Below are 18,563 nucleotides of genomic sequence, written 5' to 3' on the forward strand. Positions count from 1 at the left end.
GAACGAACAAACAGGATGAATGTGTATGGATCTGCAAAGGAGGCTGGGAGAATGAGTGCTGAGTGTTTATTATCCTCACATATGAAGCTGTTACAAAACTGGTGGTCCTCGCACAGATCCTGCAGCACCACCTCCCTGCTGACAGAAGGGAAACCGGGTGGTGTGGATCATCGGGGTCCATTATGGTGCTGCAGAGGGCGGTCATATTTGGTAAGCTAACCTACTCTGAAAAAGTAAAATAAATGAAAACAAAAACATTTATCTTGCTAAACCACCCACTGAAGGTAGTCGTGACAGTTTATTGTGATTAAATTAAACTTTTCTGTTAGGGGGCACCGGGTGGTACATGTTAGATTCTTGGAAACACAATTTCTGTCTCGTTTCAAGCTTAAAGTCACGTTTCTGTCTTTTTTATGTTGTGTCTGTACGGTTCAGACTTTTGGGACGGGGAGAAACGTTGGAATGAGTGGTGACAACATTTATAAAAGCCAAATTACTGGTCAGCCACTGTCCCCATGTTCTTTCAGGCGTAATGATATGCTAGGTTTTGGGCATACACAGACCAGCTCTGAGCCAGCGTGCACTTAGATGACTGAGAGCGCCTCCTGAGCAGAGCTAAATCTGGGTGAAACTGAGAACGGGTCCCGCACAAAGTATATAATTCTACATTTGAGGATAGTTGGTTTTGCTTTCAAATCAAAGGAACATGGCAGATAAATATATGTCAGGCTGAGAGGAAGGCCTGAAGGAAGACATCGTGGTGGTGCCAACTGGGTACGTAATCAAGAAATGTGCCCCAAAAGTTTTAAACAGCTACGTTTTACGTGCAATTTGTGGTGTATTCTCCATTTTACAGTAAAGGTAAAAAACCTAAACCAGGAGAGAAAATCTAATCTAATCCTTTAAGCGTAATGACTGCCTGTTTTGTCCATCTCAGTTCAAGTAACTGGTTCTACTGGTTTTTGTGTCACTTTCCAAAATAATCTGTCTTACAAAAATAATTCAGCCTTAAATTTTTATATTAAGACATCTAAACACCAAAAAAGTGGGGAAATATAAAATTTCAATAACACAAGATTTTCTTCCTACCTTTTTTTTTACATTCCTAGAAGTGCGACATGATTGGTCAGTGAAGGCAAACAAATGCAAGCAATGTTCATACTACCAAAGTATGGATCAGGTGTAGTAAATCTATTAAAGTCATGGACAAACTCCATCATCTTATTGATTTCAGTTAGAAATTGATCATTTTTTCTAAAATATTAAAGTTTAATAATAAAAATAATCTGTAGAGCTGCACGTTTCAACCCACCAGTCGAGGAGGACCCTCGATTGGTGGGTTCCAGTGTGCATGGAAGATTTGAAGCATTTCTAATGGAAATAACATCAGAAAGCTCCGCCTCTTAATTTCGCTGTAATGATGAGAGAGTGGGAAGTCTGTGTGTGGGAAGATTAACGAGCTCCTGACTGTTTGCCAGGACTGAACGTGAGAGGGGCGCGATGTGTCAGCGAGGGGGAACCAGTAGATGGAAGGAGGGAAACGTGGATTGGAAGACAGAAGAAGGAAGAGGGAGGGTCGTTTTTTCATTTACGCTGCATCCTCGGCTGTTTTGCTCGTACAGTAATGACCCGGATGGGACTGAGCTGCAGGCAAAGATGAAAAGCTCTTTGATGAACAGACAGACCGGAATGAGCTCACATTGTTTTCATTGCAGGTTTTCCCTGACCTCATTAACTGTGTCTGTGCACCAATACTGTGCATCTGTATGCTCGGCCTCATGTTTTGGAAGTTAGTAATTTGTTTTCCTCTTTTTGATCTTTTGTCTGTAGGACAGCCAAGTCTCACCGACACACAGGGGCGGGAATCATAGTGTAATAGTTACAGTACTGTAACTGTGGGTTCATAATACATAACAACAGTACTGTGGTGCAGTGATGCTGCTATTATCAGTTTGTAAGCGTTCTGATTTACCTCTCACCTCTGTCCTCTATTTTCTCCCATCTAAGTTTGTCCTCAACACAAGTAGGATTTAATTAACTGACTGTTGCAATAAAAACATTTATTGTTGAAGTCAGTGTATCGATAATCGTATCACAAGAGGAAGTAATATGATAAATCACACTATGTAGGTTTTCTACCACCTTAGGTTCTCACTGTGTTCTCGTCTTCCGCCTCACTTGTTACACTTTGATCTGTTTTAATCTGCCGTTTTGTTGTCGTCTGTCCTCGATCTTATCCGCCTTCCTCGCTGCACCTCACCTTTGCTCTCGCCATCGTTCTCATATCCCAGATTTGTCTACTGTACCAGAGAGAAGGCCCTGGTCTCAGCAGCTTCCTGTCTCACAAAAGACCCTTCTGTTTCCCCCCTCTGGGATTCCTCCTCTGCCTCCCCACCCACTCTTCAACACCCCTGTGGTACATTCCCCCCTCCTCGATGCATTCCTCGTTGACCTCGGCAGGCTGAGGCGTCCCTCTGTCAGTGAGCTCTGTGAGAGTGGGACTGAGCCTTCACTCGTCGGTGGAAGCAGCTGTTAAATTCAGGTTAAGTAAATCTGCAGAGCGTGCCTTTAAAAGTGAGCCGAGTTATCTTTATTGTTGTTGCAACACAGGTTGTTGCAAACGTGGGCCGATAGCACGATGATCACACTTACAATGCTATAATATAATACTTAATTATCATATGCCAAACATGTCAAAATGAAAGTTAAATTATATGCAGGTGTGTCTGCTTTAAATCAAAGCTTAATGGAAATGTTTTATTTTTACTTGAACACACAAATGTTCAAGTACATCGAAGCTTCGTGTCGAGATAACAACATGACCTGGTTGCTGTACTGACTTCAACTAGTTTACCGACGGGTGCATCTCAAGTCTGTTAGTTGTCTGTTCAATCCAGCATCAACTGCAATCTCCACAAACTGATTCTGTTTATTAATGTGTCAAATCTGTGTGAAACTGGCACTCGAAGCTTTCTGGGTTCCTCCTGTAGTCTAAGTCCTATTGACCACTCATGCTTAAATGTCTGTTCATTACATTCAGGTAAACAATTTATGTGGAGATTAAAAAAGGGATTATATTGGCCAGAACTGCACAAGATTAGCATCATCTACAAACCGAGGATTGTAACAGAAATGGAAAATCTCGTCCCGGATGTCTGGAGGCCCCAAAAAATTTGCCTTTTCCCCAGAGGCTAGACCCCAAGAGGCTAGCTGATGGGTTCCCACATTGTAGAAAAACAAATGAACTTTATCTTTCAATGTCTACTCAGAGTCTTTGATTGGATTCAGGAGACAGACACTCACTCTACTTTTAAGATCAGGCTTAAAGATGAGGTGACCCTGAGCCCTCCTATAGTTATGCTTCACTAGGCCTTGGCTGCAGGGGCTTCCCATGATGCACTGAGGTTTTCATCTTCAATACATCCCATGAAGACTTGTCACGCAGAAAGTGTACAGTACAGTTTAAATAATGACAGATGCACCAGTGAGAAACTTCTCTCTGCTGTCCTGCTAAGACTCAGCATGATGTTAATTTTCCGAACTAACTGTGCTTGGTTTTTGTTGTTTTTATGTAATTGCTACCAAACCTGCAGCTAAATCCCTTAATATGCCTTAAACCAAATTTTATTGTCTCCTCCATTTTTCACTCAGGGTGACTGTTTCTCTCATTTGCCATCTTGAAATTTTAATGCATTTCGTGGAGGAGTTGAGTTCAGCAGCTGGTGTGAAAGGAGCCTTTAAGCTCCTCGCTTCAGCTGCGGCTCCTCCATCGTTCTTTGAAATGCTCAGCTGGGTCAGGCACAGCAAAGTGTCGACCTAATGCCAAACTGACCTTCACCTCCACCTCGCAGAGTCCAGCTGACTAGTCAGGGGTTACAGCTGGGCTTCACTGCCCTCTGTCCCTTCATCGTTCAACCAACCAAATACTCCTAATGCCTCACATTCTTGGTGCTTCTCCTCTTTCATTCTTTACAATGAAGAAGACGAGCTTGTTTTCATCTTTAAAGTGCTCTCCTGTCTTTGTAGAGCCAGTCAGCAGCTCCGTCTTTCACAGGGAGCTGCAGCTTGTACTGCTGGAAGTGTAATACCTCACCAACCAGGTTCCTACACAGGTTTATTTGCACTGCTGTTAATTTTTATGATATTCATTCAGTCATTTTAGTTTTCTTTCCTTTTAGGGAGTTCTACATGGGTTTGACTCGGTTTTTAGAAAATTACTCGGGCAGCTCCGCCTCACCAAACCACCCCGAGTTCAACCCCAATTCCAAAAAAGTTGGAAAACTGTGAAAAATGTGAACGCAGAGTGCAATGATTTGGAAAATTCATAAACTGATACTTATTTACTCATTTTGAAATTTGGTGGCACCAATAAGTTTGGAGAAGTTTGTGTCTACCACTCTCATTTTAACAACAGTCTCTAAACATCTGGGAACAGAGGAGTCCAGCTGCAGGACTTCTGGGAAATGCATCCCATTCTTGTCTGAGAGAGGATTATAGCAGCTCAACAGTCCTGATCGCTCCTTCTCTTTAGTCTGGAGCAGGGTGGGCAACTCCAGGCCTCGAGTGCTGGTGTCCTGCAGGTTTTAGATCTCACCCTGGGTCAACACACCTCAATCACGTGATTAGTTCATTACCAGGCCTCTGGAGAACTTCAAGACATGTTAAAGTCATTTAGCCATTTGAATCAGCTGTGTTGGATCAAGGACACATCTAAAACCTGCAGGGACACCGGCCCTCGAGGCCTGGAGTTGGAGAGCCCTGGTCTGGAGGATACAGAAACCCAGTTTGTGACCAAATTACGCAGCTGTTGGGATGCTGTGAGAAATGTAAATAAACACAATGATGTGTAAATATCATAAACCTGTATTTTCTCCATCTGTGTCTTAGTACCACTTACTTTTCCAGCCTTTTGTTGCTCCCATCCCAAATTCTGTGAGATGTAAAATTCAAATGAGAAAATATTTTTCTCACTTTGTTTCCTTGATTTTATTTACATTTTTCCAGCATCCTGAGGTTTTTAATTTTCAGTAGTAATTCCAACAATATTTGAAGCAGAACATTTATAACTGTATAAACATGTTGAGGTGGATCGTTTCCTGTTGTGTCACATGTGAGAAGGAAAATAGTGGAAAATATTCCAACCTGATTATTCAGAAATGTATGAAGTTGATATGTTGTTTTTAGCTTTAAAGTAAACATGGAAAAGGATTCTCCACTTTGTAAAATACTTCATGAACATTTAGCTCATTGTGGAAAAACAGGGAAACTTTACAACTACAGCATCTGCTCTCCTCAGTTACCAAAGGAGGTAAACATGGAGGTAAACCTGCAACTGTCCTAAGCATCAAACTCAAAATAACCATAAAACGCTTACATTTTAACATTTAAAAGGTTTATCTTTTTTTTTTTTAAAGTTGCATTATGATTATATTTAAATCCAGCACAAAGCTCTAACTTTTCTCTGCAAACAGGTTTTACTTTAGTGGGAAAAAACACAGAAAATGCAGTTTGGGGCATCTGAAAGTCTCCTGGAGAGGCACTACATATCCACCACCTTCATAAAATATGTAATTGTATTTGTGCTCGAACAGTATAACCATGACCACACCGCAGGATTATTTGTGTTTTCATGGGAACTAGCACTTTAGGACTGACTGAGGTCACCTTTGTGCTCTCATTCTGAGGGAAACTCTTCTCTAAACTTTACTGAAGGCTTTTGTCTGCCGGCTGCTGGGGTGACTTCATTTGTGGAAAAACGTGCAGCTTTAGCGACACAAAAATGTTGCTGTGTCAAAGTCGCCGAGGTTCCACCCTGTGTTTTAGTCAGTAGGTCAGATGCATCTGCCCACCCTTGCAGCCACCCTCTCCCTCAGTTTTATTCTGGAATCTCGATGTGTAAATACCTTTTGATCCCTCCTCCCTCCCTCTCTTTCTCCCTCCCCTCACCCTTGTCCGCGCTTTCCCTCTTTATCAATGGCCCTCATTCATTGCCTCTCACCCTGTGCATGCCTGTGTGCCCCTCACCACCAGCTCTCCCTCTCTATTCATTGCTGTGACTTTCTTTCCTGCCTGTACCTTTCCACGGCCCTAACGTCCCCTCCCAGGCACTAGTTTCCTCAGCCTTCATGTGAGTCCTATCGCTCGCCACCATCTCTGGCTCAGTTTCATTTCAGGGATTTTGGTATTTAGATGCAAATCTAGATGTGGTTATTTGAGGCTTAGGCAATATTCATTGGCATTTATGAGAGAAAAAATGAATCGCTGCTACTAATGTGCACGTTTTTCTGTGCCATTTCACTGTTGGTTAGATGTGGATCTGTGGCCCCTGTGAAGCACAGTAAGGCTTGTAGTGGGCTGACTTTCAGCTCCTGACAATTTAATATTCCTTAGGTGAAACCGGCTGCTCAAATATATATATATATAATTTTATGGCTCAGTATAGCATACCTTCTCTTTCTTGTTCATGCTATAGCCACAGTTCTTTCAGTTGCCTTTTATTAGCACAACTATTATGCACCACCTGGGCAAATTACCTTCTAACAGTGAGTAATTGTGCTAAATTGACCAAATCCTGGAGTTCTCCTATTGCTATATTTAACGTCAAAGGCCAAAGAAGCTGCTTTCAAACTCCCAGAAAAGAATTGCTAAGTGTTGAAAGAAAGTAATGGAATAGAAATGCTTAGAAAGGCACACACACGCCTTTTGTATTTTTTATTTTCTTTACTGTTCAGTTTATCGAATATCATCAAAGGACTTGTGTACTTTATAAATATACAGTGTGCTCATATATAAACCGTCCCCTCTGTGTTGCACACATATGTGCTCTGTTATACATCAGCTGGCACGCAAACACTCACCCCACAGAGAAAAACACACCCACTTGTGTGCACCCTCGCTGTACCTCCTTCTCCCTCGTTCTGCCCCACCGTCACCCCTCGTTGTCCTCCCTCCTCCTCCTCCCCTGCCTATTTCGAGGTATGCGGTTAGCTGGGTGTGTTTGGTGGCCAGATTCAAAATCACTGAGCCATTCTCCAAAGAAATTTCCTCCTTTTTTTCTCTTTTTCCTTACCTGACTCAGCACACCTTCATACTGTTTTAGTAAGACGAGTGGAGTGTATTCAACACACACACTCACTCACTCTTTGGAGCCACTGCTGGTGCCGAGAGTATCAGTCCACTCCCTTACTCTTTCCTCCCAGCGAGCCCCTGCTCTGATCTATTTCAGTGTGTTGTGGCCAGCAGGGTGTGTGTGCATTTGCAGCCCTGCCCAGTAAAATACAGACTTTTCAAGGAAGTCAGCAATATAATATGGTCGCTTTATTGTAATTACAAGGTTCTCCTTTTGGAAATGGCAGAGCGAGAGAGAGGGCGAGCTGCCCACAGCCACTTGCTGAGTCCATCTCCTGAGCTAATGCCATCTCTTGCTCTCCCTCTGCAGACTTCCCTGTCTCGGTTTCGTTTATCCTTGAAGTCTCCCTTGCTTGTCTTGACTCAGATGCTGCCACACCATGTGGCTTTATCAGCTGTATACCAGCATTACAGCCAGCAAAGACTTTTCTGCTGTCTGATTGGATGAATTGTGAGAAATCTGTTCAGTGGGTGGCCACATCTGATGGAGCGCACCCTCAGGGAAACCTTGTGGCCTCTGGGCTCTTAAAACCCTTAAATTTCTGTCTGGAAAATTAGAAGGCTTCATTAATCCCTGCTCAGCTGACATTGAAGCTTAATTGAGTAATGACAGGGTTTGCACTGACCTGCCTCACAGGTTATTTCCTTTTTTCTGGACAGAACATTGTAAGCACCTGCTTTTGGATGTCAGGGTATTTTTGCAGCCTCACCTCTTGTTAAAGTGGTCGCAGGGATTTGCCATAAGTCTGTTTGAGGATGATGAAGTCATGCTGCGACTGAAGGAATACGTGCAGTCCTAGTTCTTTGGAATTTGTGGTCATTCCATAACATGGATGCTTAGCAGATTGTGCAGACTGTGCTTCTGCCAGGGAACGCTCGCTTCTGCTGTACTTGGTAAAGGGTGTGGCCACGCTGGATAAAAGACACTGTATACTAAAGCTGAACAAGACGTTTTAAAACCCAAATTTGCAATTTTTCATGCTCTAAAAGCAACAAAATAATGAGATGTTATTGAGCTGCCACAATAAAGTAAAAGATAAAATGCGTTGATTATAATTTTGATGGTGAACCCACAAATCAAATGTCTGCTTGTAAACATATACACGCACATTATTACATTTATTTTGCCTTGTAAATAGAAATTTACTCCTACACGGGTAAACTGGCTGCTTCGTGCACCACATAACAAGACCGGGCAACACCACCCTGAGTTCCACCCGCGGTGACCGAATGTCTGAGGCCATCAGTCTTTCTGTCACCCTGTAGTTCACATCACACTACTTTCATCATAAAACTCTGTGGTTGTGCTGGCCAGTGATTCAAATGTCCAACTGATAAATGTCCAGCAGCCCAGGCTCTGACGGTACGGGTAGTTAGTCTAGACCACTAGAGACAACTTTGTGATGATATCAGACCAACTGCAAACTCAGTAAGTTGTCTGCTCACACCTTCCACTGACCTCGACTTCAATTGTATCTCAGCGACGCACCTGTGAAGTTTCAGAGCTCCATTTGGACAGTTTCTATTGCCATGACAAAATCTATCCACAGACACTGGCCAAATTACTCAAAACCACCTTCGTGGTAGTTTCCGCAACTCCAGGTGTCTCCAGGACAACATTTTTCCATGTTGACACACATACAGACAAACTCTCACAAGGTGACGGCAACACCGGCTAACAACTAAAGACACATTATGCTGATCTGTGTAAAGAAATGTAACTAAACAACTGATTTTCTTTTATTTCCTGCTGTTGTCCTGGTTTTAGTGTTTCCTCCAGTTTACTCTTTAAATCCAAAACTGCCCTGCAGAGGTGCACAGTGCCTCTGTGAGCCTAAGCACCTGCTCGAGCACCTGCATTTAGTTGCAGATACATGCGGTCTTTGGTTTGGATGTCAGAATACAGCGTACATGTTCAGTGGTTAACAAAACTATTATAGCTTAACTTCCAAATTAACATGTAAGACCATATTTTGCTGTTTTTAATCTGTTAAATTTCTGTTCTTCATCATATTACAAATTTCCACATTTGGGATCTGTGTTTAATTCTTCAACATTAACCCAACCGACGAGTTATTGTTGTAAGTAAACGTTGTTATGATATCCTGTGCGGATGAGAATAGAAACTTTTGTTCTTAAGATGAGAAAACTGGCAACAAAAAGCAACACAAAGGGCAACAAACAAGAACACCACTCTGTCTTCTGTCTGTGATTCAGCCATGAATACAACAAAAGCTCTCCACTTGAATGCTTTAGGTTAAGTGAATCAAAGCTGTATGTACAGTTAAAAGCAAACACATACCACAGATGTCTCTTGGGGTGTCTCTTTTTACGGCCCGTGGCATCTACTTTCAGAGCACAAGGAAGCCAGAAACAAACAGTCTGTCCTCAAAAACACTCGATCCAGTGTGTCTAGAAAGCCAAAATAAAACCCAGAGCGGCCGCACTGAGGGAGCGTTTCCTGGACTTTCTGATTTAGTACAAATACTCTTACAGAGAAAATAACAGCTCAGTAAAGCTGGACTGTAGATGATAGAGTAACTTTTGAGTGTATGGTATTTAGATGCCATTTAAATGCATTACATTTACTAATATTTTGTGCTCAACTCTTTCTGATTTTTCAGCCTTGCAGCTGTTCTGCTGACCTCCACTTTTATTCCAACAAAGAAAACTTTCATGTTTTTCTTCTGCATCTGTGAACATGGAAAGCTATATTTTCCTTGGTTTTCATGTAATAATATTTAGGTCTAAAAGTGCCCGGGCCCATTTTCCTCATGATTCTTGATGGATAATTGATGGATGCAGCAGGCTTATTGATGGTTTCGCTGAGTGATCACAGAATGGCCGGCCCTTCTCATCAGAGCTCACCCCTGTAGTTTCTTATGAGAGGGCAGTGCGCTTTCTTCTTTTAGCAGTCATTACTGCTGCACACAGGCTCAAACACGGACACGGTACCTAAAGCGTGTCCTTTTTCTCTTCACGTGAAATTTGGTATCAGGGTTTTTTCATCACTGAACAAGTTTGATGCCCTCAGAAGAATTTTAAGCCAGAGCCAAAAGTAAATCACCAGAACTGTGATTTTAAATTATTTTATGTTCTTTAACTCAAATGTAATAAATATTACTAAATGATCAGAAATAACAAGAGGATGCAGAAATTTATGTCACATAAAGTCGCCCAGTATTCATTGAATGCAGAGCAAAGGCCTAATCTGAGCCAGGGAGAGTCCCGTTGCTAGAACACATGTTCTTCAAATGTAGATGGTGGAGTTAATCATTGTTTAAACCCATGATTTAAAAAAATAATAAATAATAAATAGAATAAATAAATAAGACAAATCCAGCGTTGTCCATGATATATAACCACTGCTACTGTGGCAGCATCCACCCTCAGAGTTTTTGTACTGCAGTGTCAGCCGTCACTGGTGATGACCCTGAAGTATGGTTGCCTTAAAGTTATAAATCAAGAATGAAACCTATAAACAGTGAATTTAAACTTGATTAAAGCTAAACTGCATTTTTTATTGTCCAACAAACCTTTTGGAACTCAGCTGAGACTTTTAGAAATAAACGTTCTTAAAAATGTATTCTCGACGCTGAGTGATTATAATGTCACATGATGTTAACATTAATTCAGGTGCTTTAGCAACATGTGGATATCAGACTGTTAACATGAGCCCCGTGTTTTTCCATCTTATTGATTCTACATATTTAATGTACAGTGGGGCAAAAAAGTATTTAGTCAGCCACCGATTGTGCACGTTCCCCCACTTAAAATGATGACAGAGGTCAGTAATTTGCACCAGAGGTACACTTCAACTGTGAGAGACAGAATGTGAAAAAAAAATCCATGAATTCACATGGTAGGATTTGTAAAGAATTTATTCGTAAATCAGGGTGGAAAATAAGTATTTGGTCACCTCAAACAAGGAAAATCTCTGGCTCTCACAGACCTGTAACGTCTTCTGTAAGAAGCTTTTCTGTCCCCCACTCGTTACCTGTATGAATGGCACCTGTTTGAACTCATCATCTGTATAAAAGACACCTGTCCACAGCCTCAAACAGTCAGACTCCAAACTCCGCCATGGCCAAGACCAAAGAGCTTTGGAAGGACACCAGGAAAAGTATTGTAGACCTGCACCAGACTGGGAAGAGTGAATCTACAATAGGCAAGCAGCTTGGTGTGAAAAATCAACTGTGGGAGCAATCATCAGAAAATGGAAGACATACAAGACCATTGATAATCTCCCTCGATCTGGGGCTCCACGCAAGATCTCATCCCGTGGGGTCAAAATGATCATGAGAACGGTGAGCAAAGATCCCAGAACCACACGGGGGGACCTGGTGAATGACCTGCAGAGAGCTGGGACCAAAGTAACAAAGGTCACCATCAGTAACACACTACAACGGCAGGGAATCAAATCCCGCAGTGCCAGACATGTTCCGCTGCTGAAGCCAGTGCATGTCCAGGCCCGTCTGAAGTTTGCCAGAGAGCACATGGATGATACAGCAGAGGATTGGGAGAATGTCATGTGGTCAGATGAAACCAAAGTAGAACTTTTTGGTATAAACTCAACTCGTCGTGTTTGGAGGAAGAAGAATACTGAGTTGCATCCCAAGAACACCATACCTACTGTGAAGCATGGGGGTGGAAACATCACGCTATGGGGCTGTTTTTCTGCCAAGGGGACAGGACGACTGATCCGTGTTAAGGACAGAATGAATGGGGCCATGTATCGTGAGATTTTGAGCCAAAACCTCCTTCCATCAGTGAGAACTTTGAAGATGAAACGAGGCTGGGTCTTCCAACATGACAATGATCCAAAACACACCGCCCGGGCAACAAAGGAGTGGCTCCGTAAGAAGCATTTGAAAGTCCTGGAGTGGCCTAGCCAGTCTCCAGACCTCAACCCCATAGGAAATCTGTGGCGGGAGTTGAAAGTCCGTGTTGCTCGGCGACAGCCCCAAAACATCACTGCTCTCGAGAAGATCTGCATGGAGGAATGGGCCAAAATACCAGCTACTGTGTGTGCAAACCTGGTAAAGACCTATAGTAAACGTTTGACCTCTGTTATTGCCAACAAAGGTTATGTTACAAAGTATTGAGTTGTATTTTTGTTATTGACCAAATACTTATTTTCCACCCTGATTTACGAATAAATTCTTTACAAATCCTACCATGTGGATTCATGGATTTTTTTTTTTTCACATTCTGTCTCTCACAGTTGAAGTGTACCTCTGGTGCAAATTACTGACCTCTGTCATCATTTTAGGTGGGGGAACTTGCACAATCGGTGGCTGACTAAATACTTTTTTGCCCCACTGTATGTGGAAAGCTCAGGCTCTTCTGTAAATGATGTCAGTCTGAGTTGGGAGACGTTTTGAGGAGGGTTTGACTGCTCAGCACATTTTCTGGGTGATGTTTGCTCTTCTATAAATGATCAGTATAAAATATGAAACACGTAAAAGAATAAACTGATACTTTCTAGTATTAATGTGCCCCAAACACAAGCATGAGGTTTACCCACCAACTGTAAAAATATGTGAAGCCTCAGTTTTTCAACTTGAAGAAAAGTTGGACCAACTTGACCTGATAGAAGTAAAAAGTGGAAACAAGATAGAAGTTTTGTCAACTTAACAATTTGAACCGTGTGCACGTTGTGTTAGCTAAAGCATTTTTAATAACTTTATTAAATTTAAGAAAAAGTTGTGCAACTCTTTACAGAACTTTGTGGAGCCTCATTGAGCCCCAGTGAGGCTCTACAAAGTCTGAAAACTGCAATGACACACTTTCATTTTCTGCAGCGCTCTCATGCAGCTCACAGGCTGCTGGAATGTGATTGGTTGTGCTTTTACATGCTAACTTTATTTATAAAAGTTGTGGTAAAAACAAACATTTTTACAACTTGTTTTTCACGACCCGGATCCGCATTCATCTTTTAATGTTACAGTAATGGTTTATGGTGTTAGGGCCACAGATACTTCCTGGGAAATGCCTTTGCTTCCAGACATCACCCTCACACTCAGCAAAGTTGCCGCACTGACATAAATATTTAGTTTTTAATATACACTCGTAGCATGCTTATGTTTAGTCTGCTGCCATAGTCCACTTCTTATCTGCACTGTAAGAAATACCTGAATCTCATTTTTCTTCAGTTGGGTCAGACTTACAGGGTTTTCAAATAAATAACGCAGACATTGTCATGCAGTTTGGGCCATGCTGCTCGCTGCTGCATTTGAAGTATTTTAGTAAAAAACTCAGGGGGAGGGGAAAACGTCTGCACACCATTTAGCTCCAGTTTAGGAAGTGGAGTCCTAAAACAGGCTTTTGATACATGCCTGGTGACGATTTCATGATATAATTTTCCTGTAATTTAGGAATGGATCTGCTCACACTTCCTCTTTTTCTGCATTTAAATATAAACATGCAATATTAAAACAGCGGGCAGTAGGTCACCTTGTGATTGGAAGCGCGAGTATTTAATAAAGGAAAACCTTTATCATTCATTTGTCAACACACGTGACATCATATCAAACTGACTGAAAGGCACCTGAGCTATGAGGTTTAACATTAGCAGAACATCAAAAAGAATTACGACATTGTGGTGATGAAAAATTGTTTTGTTTGCATCTTAAGTAAATAACTTATACCCTATTTTCCTTTGTGTGCTGCCATTACCACCAGGCCCTTTGAAGAGTTGGTAGTGACGCCAGTTATCTGGGATTTAGCAGAGAATGCAAACACACCCCTGTTTTGCCCTCAGAGAATCAGACAGAAATAGGAGAGAAGAAATGAAAGGTGGTGAGAAAGAGCGAGCAGTATGGAACATCAAGAGATAATTACAGTTGATTACTGCTTTTTGGATGTGAAGTCTGCATTCAAAGAAAGTGAGTAAGCATGGCTGTGTGGAGCGTTTACAGCAGGGCACACAGGCAGCTTTGAAATATACGTATAGGACATGTAGGCCAATGAAAGCAGCTTTGATTTTATATGAAAGGAATGTGTGTTTGATATTACTGCTTAACAGGGTTTGTGTTTGTTAAAGAGACGATTTCAACCCCCGTGCATGTAAAAAAAAAACAAAAAAAAACGAAGAAGAAGCTGAGGTGTCTGAACACATATTTATTACTTTAAGTTTTTAATTTGAAATGTGAGAAGTGCTCGAGCAGTTTACACAGCAGCACGGGACGTCATAAACACCTGTTAGATACTGTAAAATATCTACTTCAGTGTCTTTGTACTACAATTTTTTAAAATTTATGATGTTCAGTTGCTCTTGACTCATCTCTGGTAATTTTGGAGATGACAGGTTGTGGTTTTGTTGGCAAAGAGTTCATTATGTCTTAAGGCAGCATTCCTTAGCCATTAAAAACATGCCAGTTATTTTCATCTTTGCATGATATTGTTAGTAAGGTACAAGAGTAAGGAGGGTAGCTACTAAAGATTCACTCAAACTGTGTTAACTTTGGTATTTAAATGTCCTGTGGTGACTCTTAAATCATCCTAAACCACATCAGCTTTTTGCACAGTTAAGGTCAAAATCTGCGATAATCAGATGTACAGTATTTACAAATATTAAAAGGCTGGAAATGTACATTAGTTCTTTCCATCCTCGTCTGGACCGCGCAGGAAAGGAGGGAGAGTGAATCATTCTTGAGCTTGTTCAAGCTTGAATCAAATCTGAGGAAGAAAGGCTGCCATCACATGGTGCCATCTACTGCGAGATGCACATGCAGGGCAGACAGATAGAGGTGGAGTCCTGACTGGCTGAAATCTGGATGGGAATTAATGGATAGTAATGAGTGATCCTCATTGGACATTTGTGCTGTTAAATAAATGGATGAGTACAATGTAAAACCATCAGGTTTACGTTCTTCAAGTCTCTCTGAAGCATAACTCAGAATTCTTCCAGTACTAAATTCATTTTTTGGGTTTATGTCTTGAGACTTTGGAGTCTCTGCATGTTTTCTTGCATGCAAACATTTTTTCCTTTTAAGCATCAGGCTTCATCATACTCTTCAGTTTCCCATCGCCATCCAACACCTGCAAAACAAGGCCACGTGGGGCTGACCAATCAGAATAAGGGTAGAACTTCGAGAATTTAGCCGAGGGGGCGTGGCTAGTGGCGCGGACAGACGTTTGATTGGCTGACTCAACGTTCATTCAGTTACTCTGCACAGCAGCCGTCTCATCCTCAGTTTACCTGAACAGCCCTGCTTGCTCTACAAAGCCTGCATTTACCTGTCGCAGGTACAGACGCAGAAAGCAAGAAGTGGCAAAGATAAATACTCATCTCAGTAATTTGGGCTTTTCAGAGGGAATCGAGACGAAGACAAAAAGGTTTCACTGACACTGAGTTAATAACTCAGAGTTAACAGAAAAGCTGAAACATCTTTGCAGCTCGATCATAAGAAAAGACCCAGTTTCCACTCCCAGACTCTCCTCGTACACGTACTTCTACGTGCGCCCGGCGCGCTATTACGCACGCCCTCTCCCTCCCTCTCCACCTTTGCCATTCTCTCTCTCTCTCTCCCCCTCTGTCTCTCTCTCCACACACACACACACACATACACAACCGCTCTCACTCTTCGTGGGAGAAAGTAAAGAAGGAGAGAGGGAAAGAGAGAGAAGGGAGAGAGAGCGTGATTCCAGGTCTCTCTCTGCTCTCTCCACTTTGGGTACTCGTACCCAATCTGAGTCAATGGGGCTTCAGTGCTAGGGATTAAACTTCAATATCAAATATATTTATTCACCCCAAACCCATTTTAGTCTTTAGGTTTGGTGCATTAATATAGGTAACTCATTAAGGAAGGTTTCCGGAGAAAGGTAAAGACGTCTCCAGAGGCGTGCTTTTTTGTCTGTTTCCTCACAGAAGGGTCAGTCGGGCTCCTCTCGTCGGCTGGCTTTCTGTGAGAGGATAACTTCCCCCATATCCCACATTTACAGCTGACCCAGGCCGGAGAACTACTGCAACACTATGGATATTGGAGCTTGTCCCTTCCGGAAGAAACGGAGACCATGGCGCATGGACTTCTCCTCCTTCGCCTTGGTAACCGTGGCGCTCGCCCTGTGCCAAACAACTGTGGTTCAAGCAGGTAAGACAGATTTTCCACTTTTTATTGGTGATGTTATTTTTATTCTTTAAATAACATTTAAAATATGGTTTCCTGTTTTTTTCTGTCTCAAACGCCATCTGTTTGAATAAACTGTGGCCGTAATGAGTCTGTATCTCTCCATTATGGGACGTTTGCGCACCTGACGTGCTTCTTTACTTATTCCCAGAAGAATGAGGGCAGTAGTGCCCCATCAGTGGGCCCCACGGTATCCAAATATCTAAATCTGTGTGGTATTTGCTGCATGCAAGAATTACGTCTTTAGACGTTTATATTTTTGAGGACTTAAAGGACTTATTCCTAAAACGCTCTTTTGTGACTTGTGTTTCTCTTTGGGGCCTGAATCTGAACCATACTAACGACTAACTGCTGATATCGAACTGATATTGGTCGGAAAATATTGATCAGGTGATAAAGAGGTGTCCGATTCTGAATCTGAAAAAAAGAACGTATATTCTCGGGCATTCTGTCTTTCTCTATGACCATTAACGGCCTTTATCCATTTTAAAAATAATGCCTTCAAACAAGCTGTTAATTTCCCATTCGTGGAATCTGTCTTCCTCTCTGCATTCAGACTTCTGACAGGTGTCATCTTCTGTTCCTGTTACGAAACATACAGATATATTTTTTTATTTGTTTGTTTTAATCTGATCAGTTTCTTTGTGATTTTCCTCCGATCTGAACTCTATGTGCTCTGTATTAACCTGACCTCGTTATCTAGAGTTCCGAATAGTTCTGACAGGATGGTGCTCATTTCTGTGCCCCTACCCGGAGTGGGGCATGAGATAAAACGGTACAAAGTCCTGTTTGGTAGTTTCTGATGAGCTTTGTCGAATAAAACATTTGGTTTGTTGGATTCTAGTATTTTTAGGGTTTTTTTTCTTTTATTCTGACTAAATATTGGATTCAGTGTGCACTGGGCTACCAGCTGGAACCATATGAATGCGTTTACCAGTTCAGCCTGTGCACCAGTCCATCCATCACTGCCTCCGGTTGTTCAAAGAGGAGGGATTTCTGAGGGATCTCAATAAGACAAAGTGAACTTTATCCCCAGCCAACACCCGGCTGGTTTTCCAGGATTATTTTAGTTTGGGATTTTAAACTGTGGACTTCATGAAGGAATGATCCGTATGCGCTGCTGTTCCTTGATAGACCGCTAGTCGTCTCAAGTTATTTTTAACAGAATCCGCGTTTATAGTCTGGATTAGTTCAGACAAAAATCGTGCATTTGGTGCTTTTTAGTTTTACCTGAAAATAAACTCTCTTTTTTTTTAAGCGAGGCACAAAAAAGCTGTTTTAGCGCAAAATGCAACTATTTTCATAATAATAAAAAAAAATAGTTTTTCACTTTCTATTTGCGTTTTCATGAACTTTTATAATTTGAAGCAGTTGTTGCTTTGGACGTTAACAGGTTGGCTGTTGGCACAGTTGCAGCAGTTTACGGACCGCGGGGGCTTCTGTGGTATAATCGCCTCCTCCACTGTATTCTTTGGCCGCGTTTCCAATTTCAGATTGCGAGAGGCGATTGCACCTTCCAGCCGTGTCCCGTGTGTATTTTGGAGGCGGGAGCCTTGAGACATTTTTGCTTTTCATGAATAGGTTGTTATGCGGCGGAGCAGCTCGGTCGTCGGGGTTCGGAATTGAAAGCGAGCAGTATCTGCGCGTGTGTGCGCGCTTTGTGCACTTGTGTTTGCGTATGTGCGTCTGCAAGCTATGGCTGTTTGTGTCCAGCTCAGGGTGTGGAAACGTATGCCTCATCTGCATGAATGTGCCTCTGTGTGCAGCAGCCCGGGTAGGCTGTGAGCGCTTATACACCAAATCACAGGGTTTCGTTTGCTGGTAGGAAAAAAGTTTTATAATCACCTGCTCTGTGATAATGTCAGCGTGACGCAAGTAAAACACTCACGCGACCTCTCAGGTCTGTGCTACGTGCGCGTGTGGGGGTTCCTGCTCGCACTGGCCCCGTGCACGGACTGTTGCGCGTTTCTGTGTGCGTGGTGTGGCTCAGCAGCAGATGTCAGAGCAAACTGTAACAGCGCCACACTGCGGCGGTGAAATGCAGATTCAGAGGGGTGAAGATGGTCTGAATCCCAGATGTTTGCTCTCAGATGTGTCCTGAGAGAATGAAGACGTCGCCATCACCCAGAGAGCAACACGCCCAGAAACACATGAAAGCAGAGTTTTGTTCAAAGAAGCAGAAATTCAGAGGCCAATATTTTCTTGACATGGATGTTCCTCAACCCCATTTCAAAGGCGACCGCTCCTCAAAGGGCAGTCTGTCTCGCTCAGGCTAAACATAACATACTCTGCTCTCTCTCCTTC

General features: G+C 42.3%; 1 protein-coding gene across 6 annotated transcripts in view; it reads left to right on the forward strand.

Annotated features, from left to right (window-relative positions):
- The first annotated feature begins 15,749 nt into the window (after nucleotides 1-15,749).
- Nucleotides 15,750-18,563, forward strand: part of col11a2 (collagen, type XI, alpha 2) — a 39,581-nt gene continuing 36,767 nt past the window's right edge. For 2 of the 6 annotated variants that reach the window (XM_040041181.1, XM_040041182.1), the window contains exon 1: nucleotides 15,756-16,223. In XM_040041181.1, the coding sequence (XP_039897115.1) occupies nucleotides 16,106-16,223 (118 nt within the window). In that variant the 5' untranslated portion in view covers nucleotides 15,756-16,105. Of the gene's footprint in view, nucleotides 16,224-18,563 lie in introns of all 6 variants that reach the window. The other 4 variants (XM_040041176.1, XM_040041179.1, XM_040041177.1 and 1 more) reach the window with 4 other exon arrangements.

This window comes from Simochromis diagramma, unplaced genomic scaffold, assembly GCF_900408965.1.
Source record: "Simochromis diagramma unplaced genomic scaffold, fSimDia1.1 OVJJ01000536.1, whole genome shotgun sequence".
Lineage (NCBI taxonomy): Eukaryota > Metazoa > Chordata > Actinopteri > Cichliformes > Cichlidae > Simochromis > Simochromis diagramma.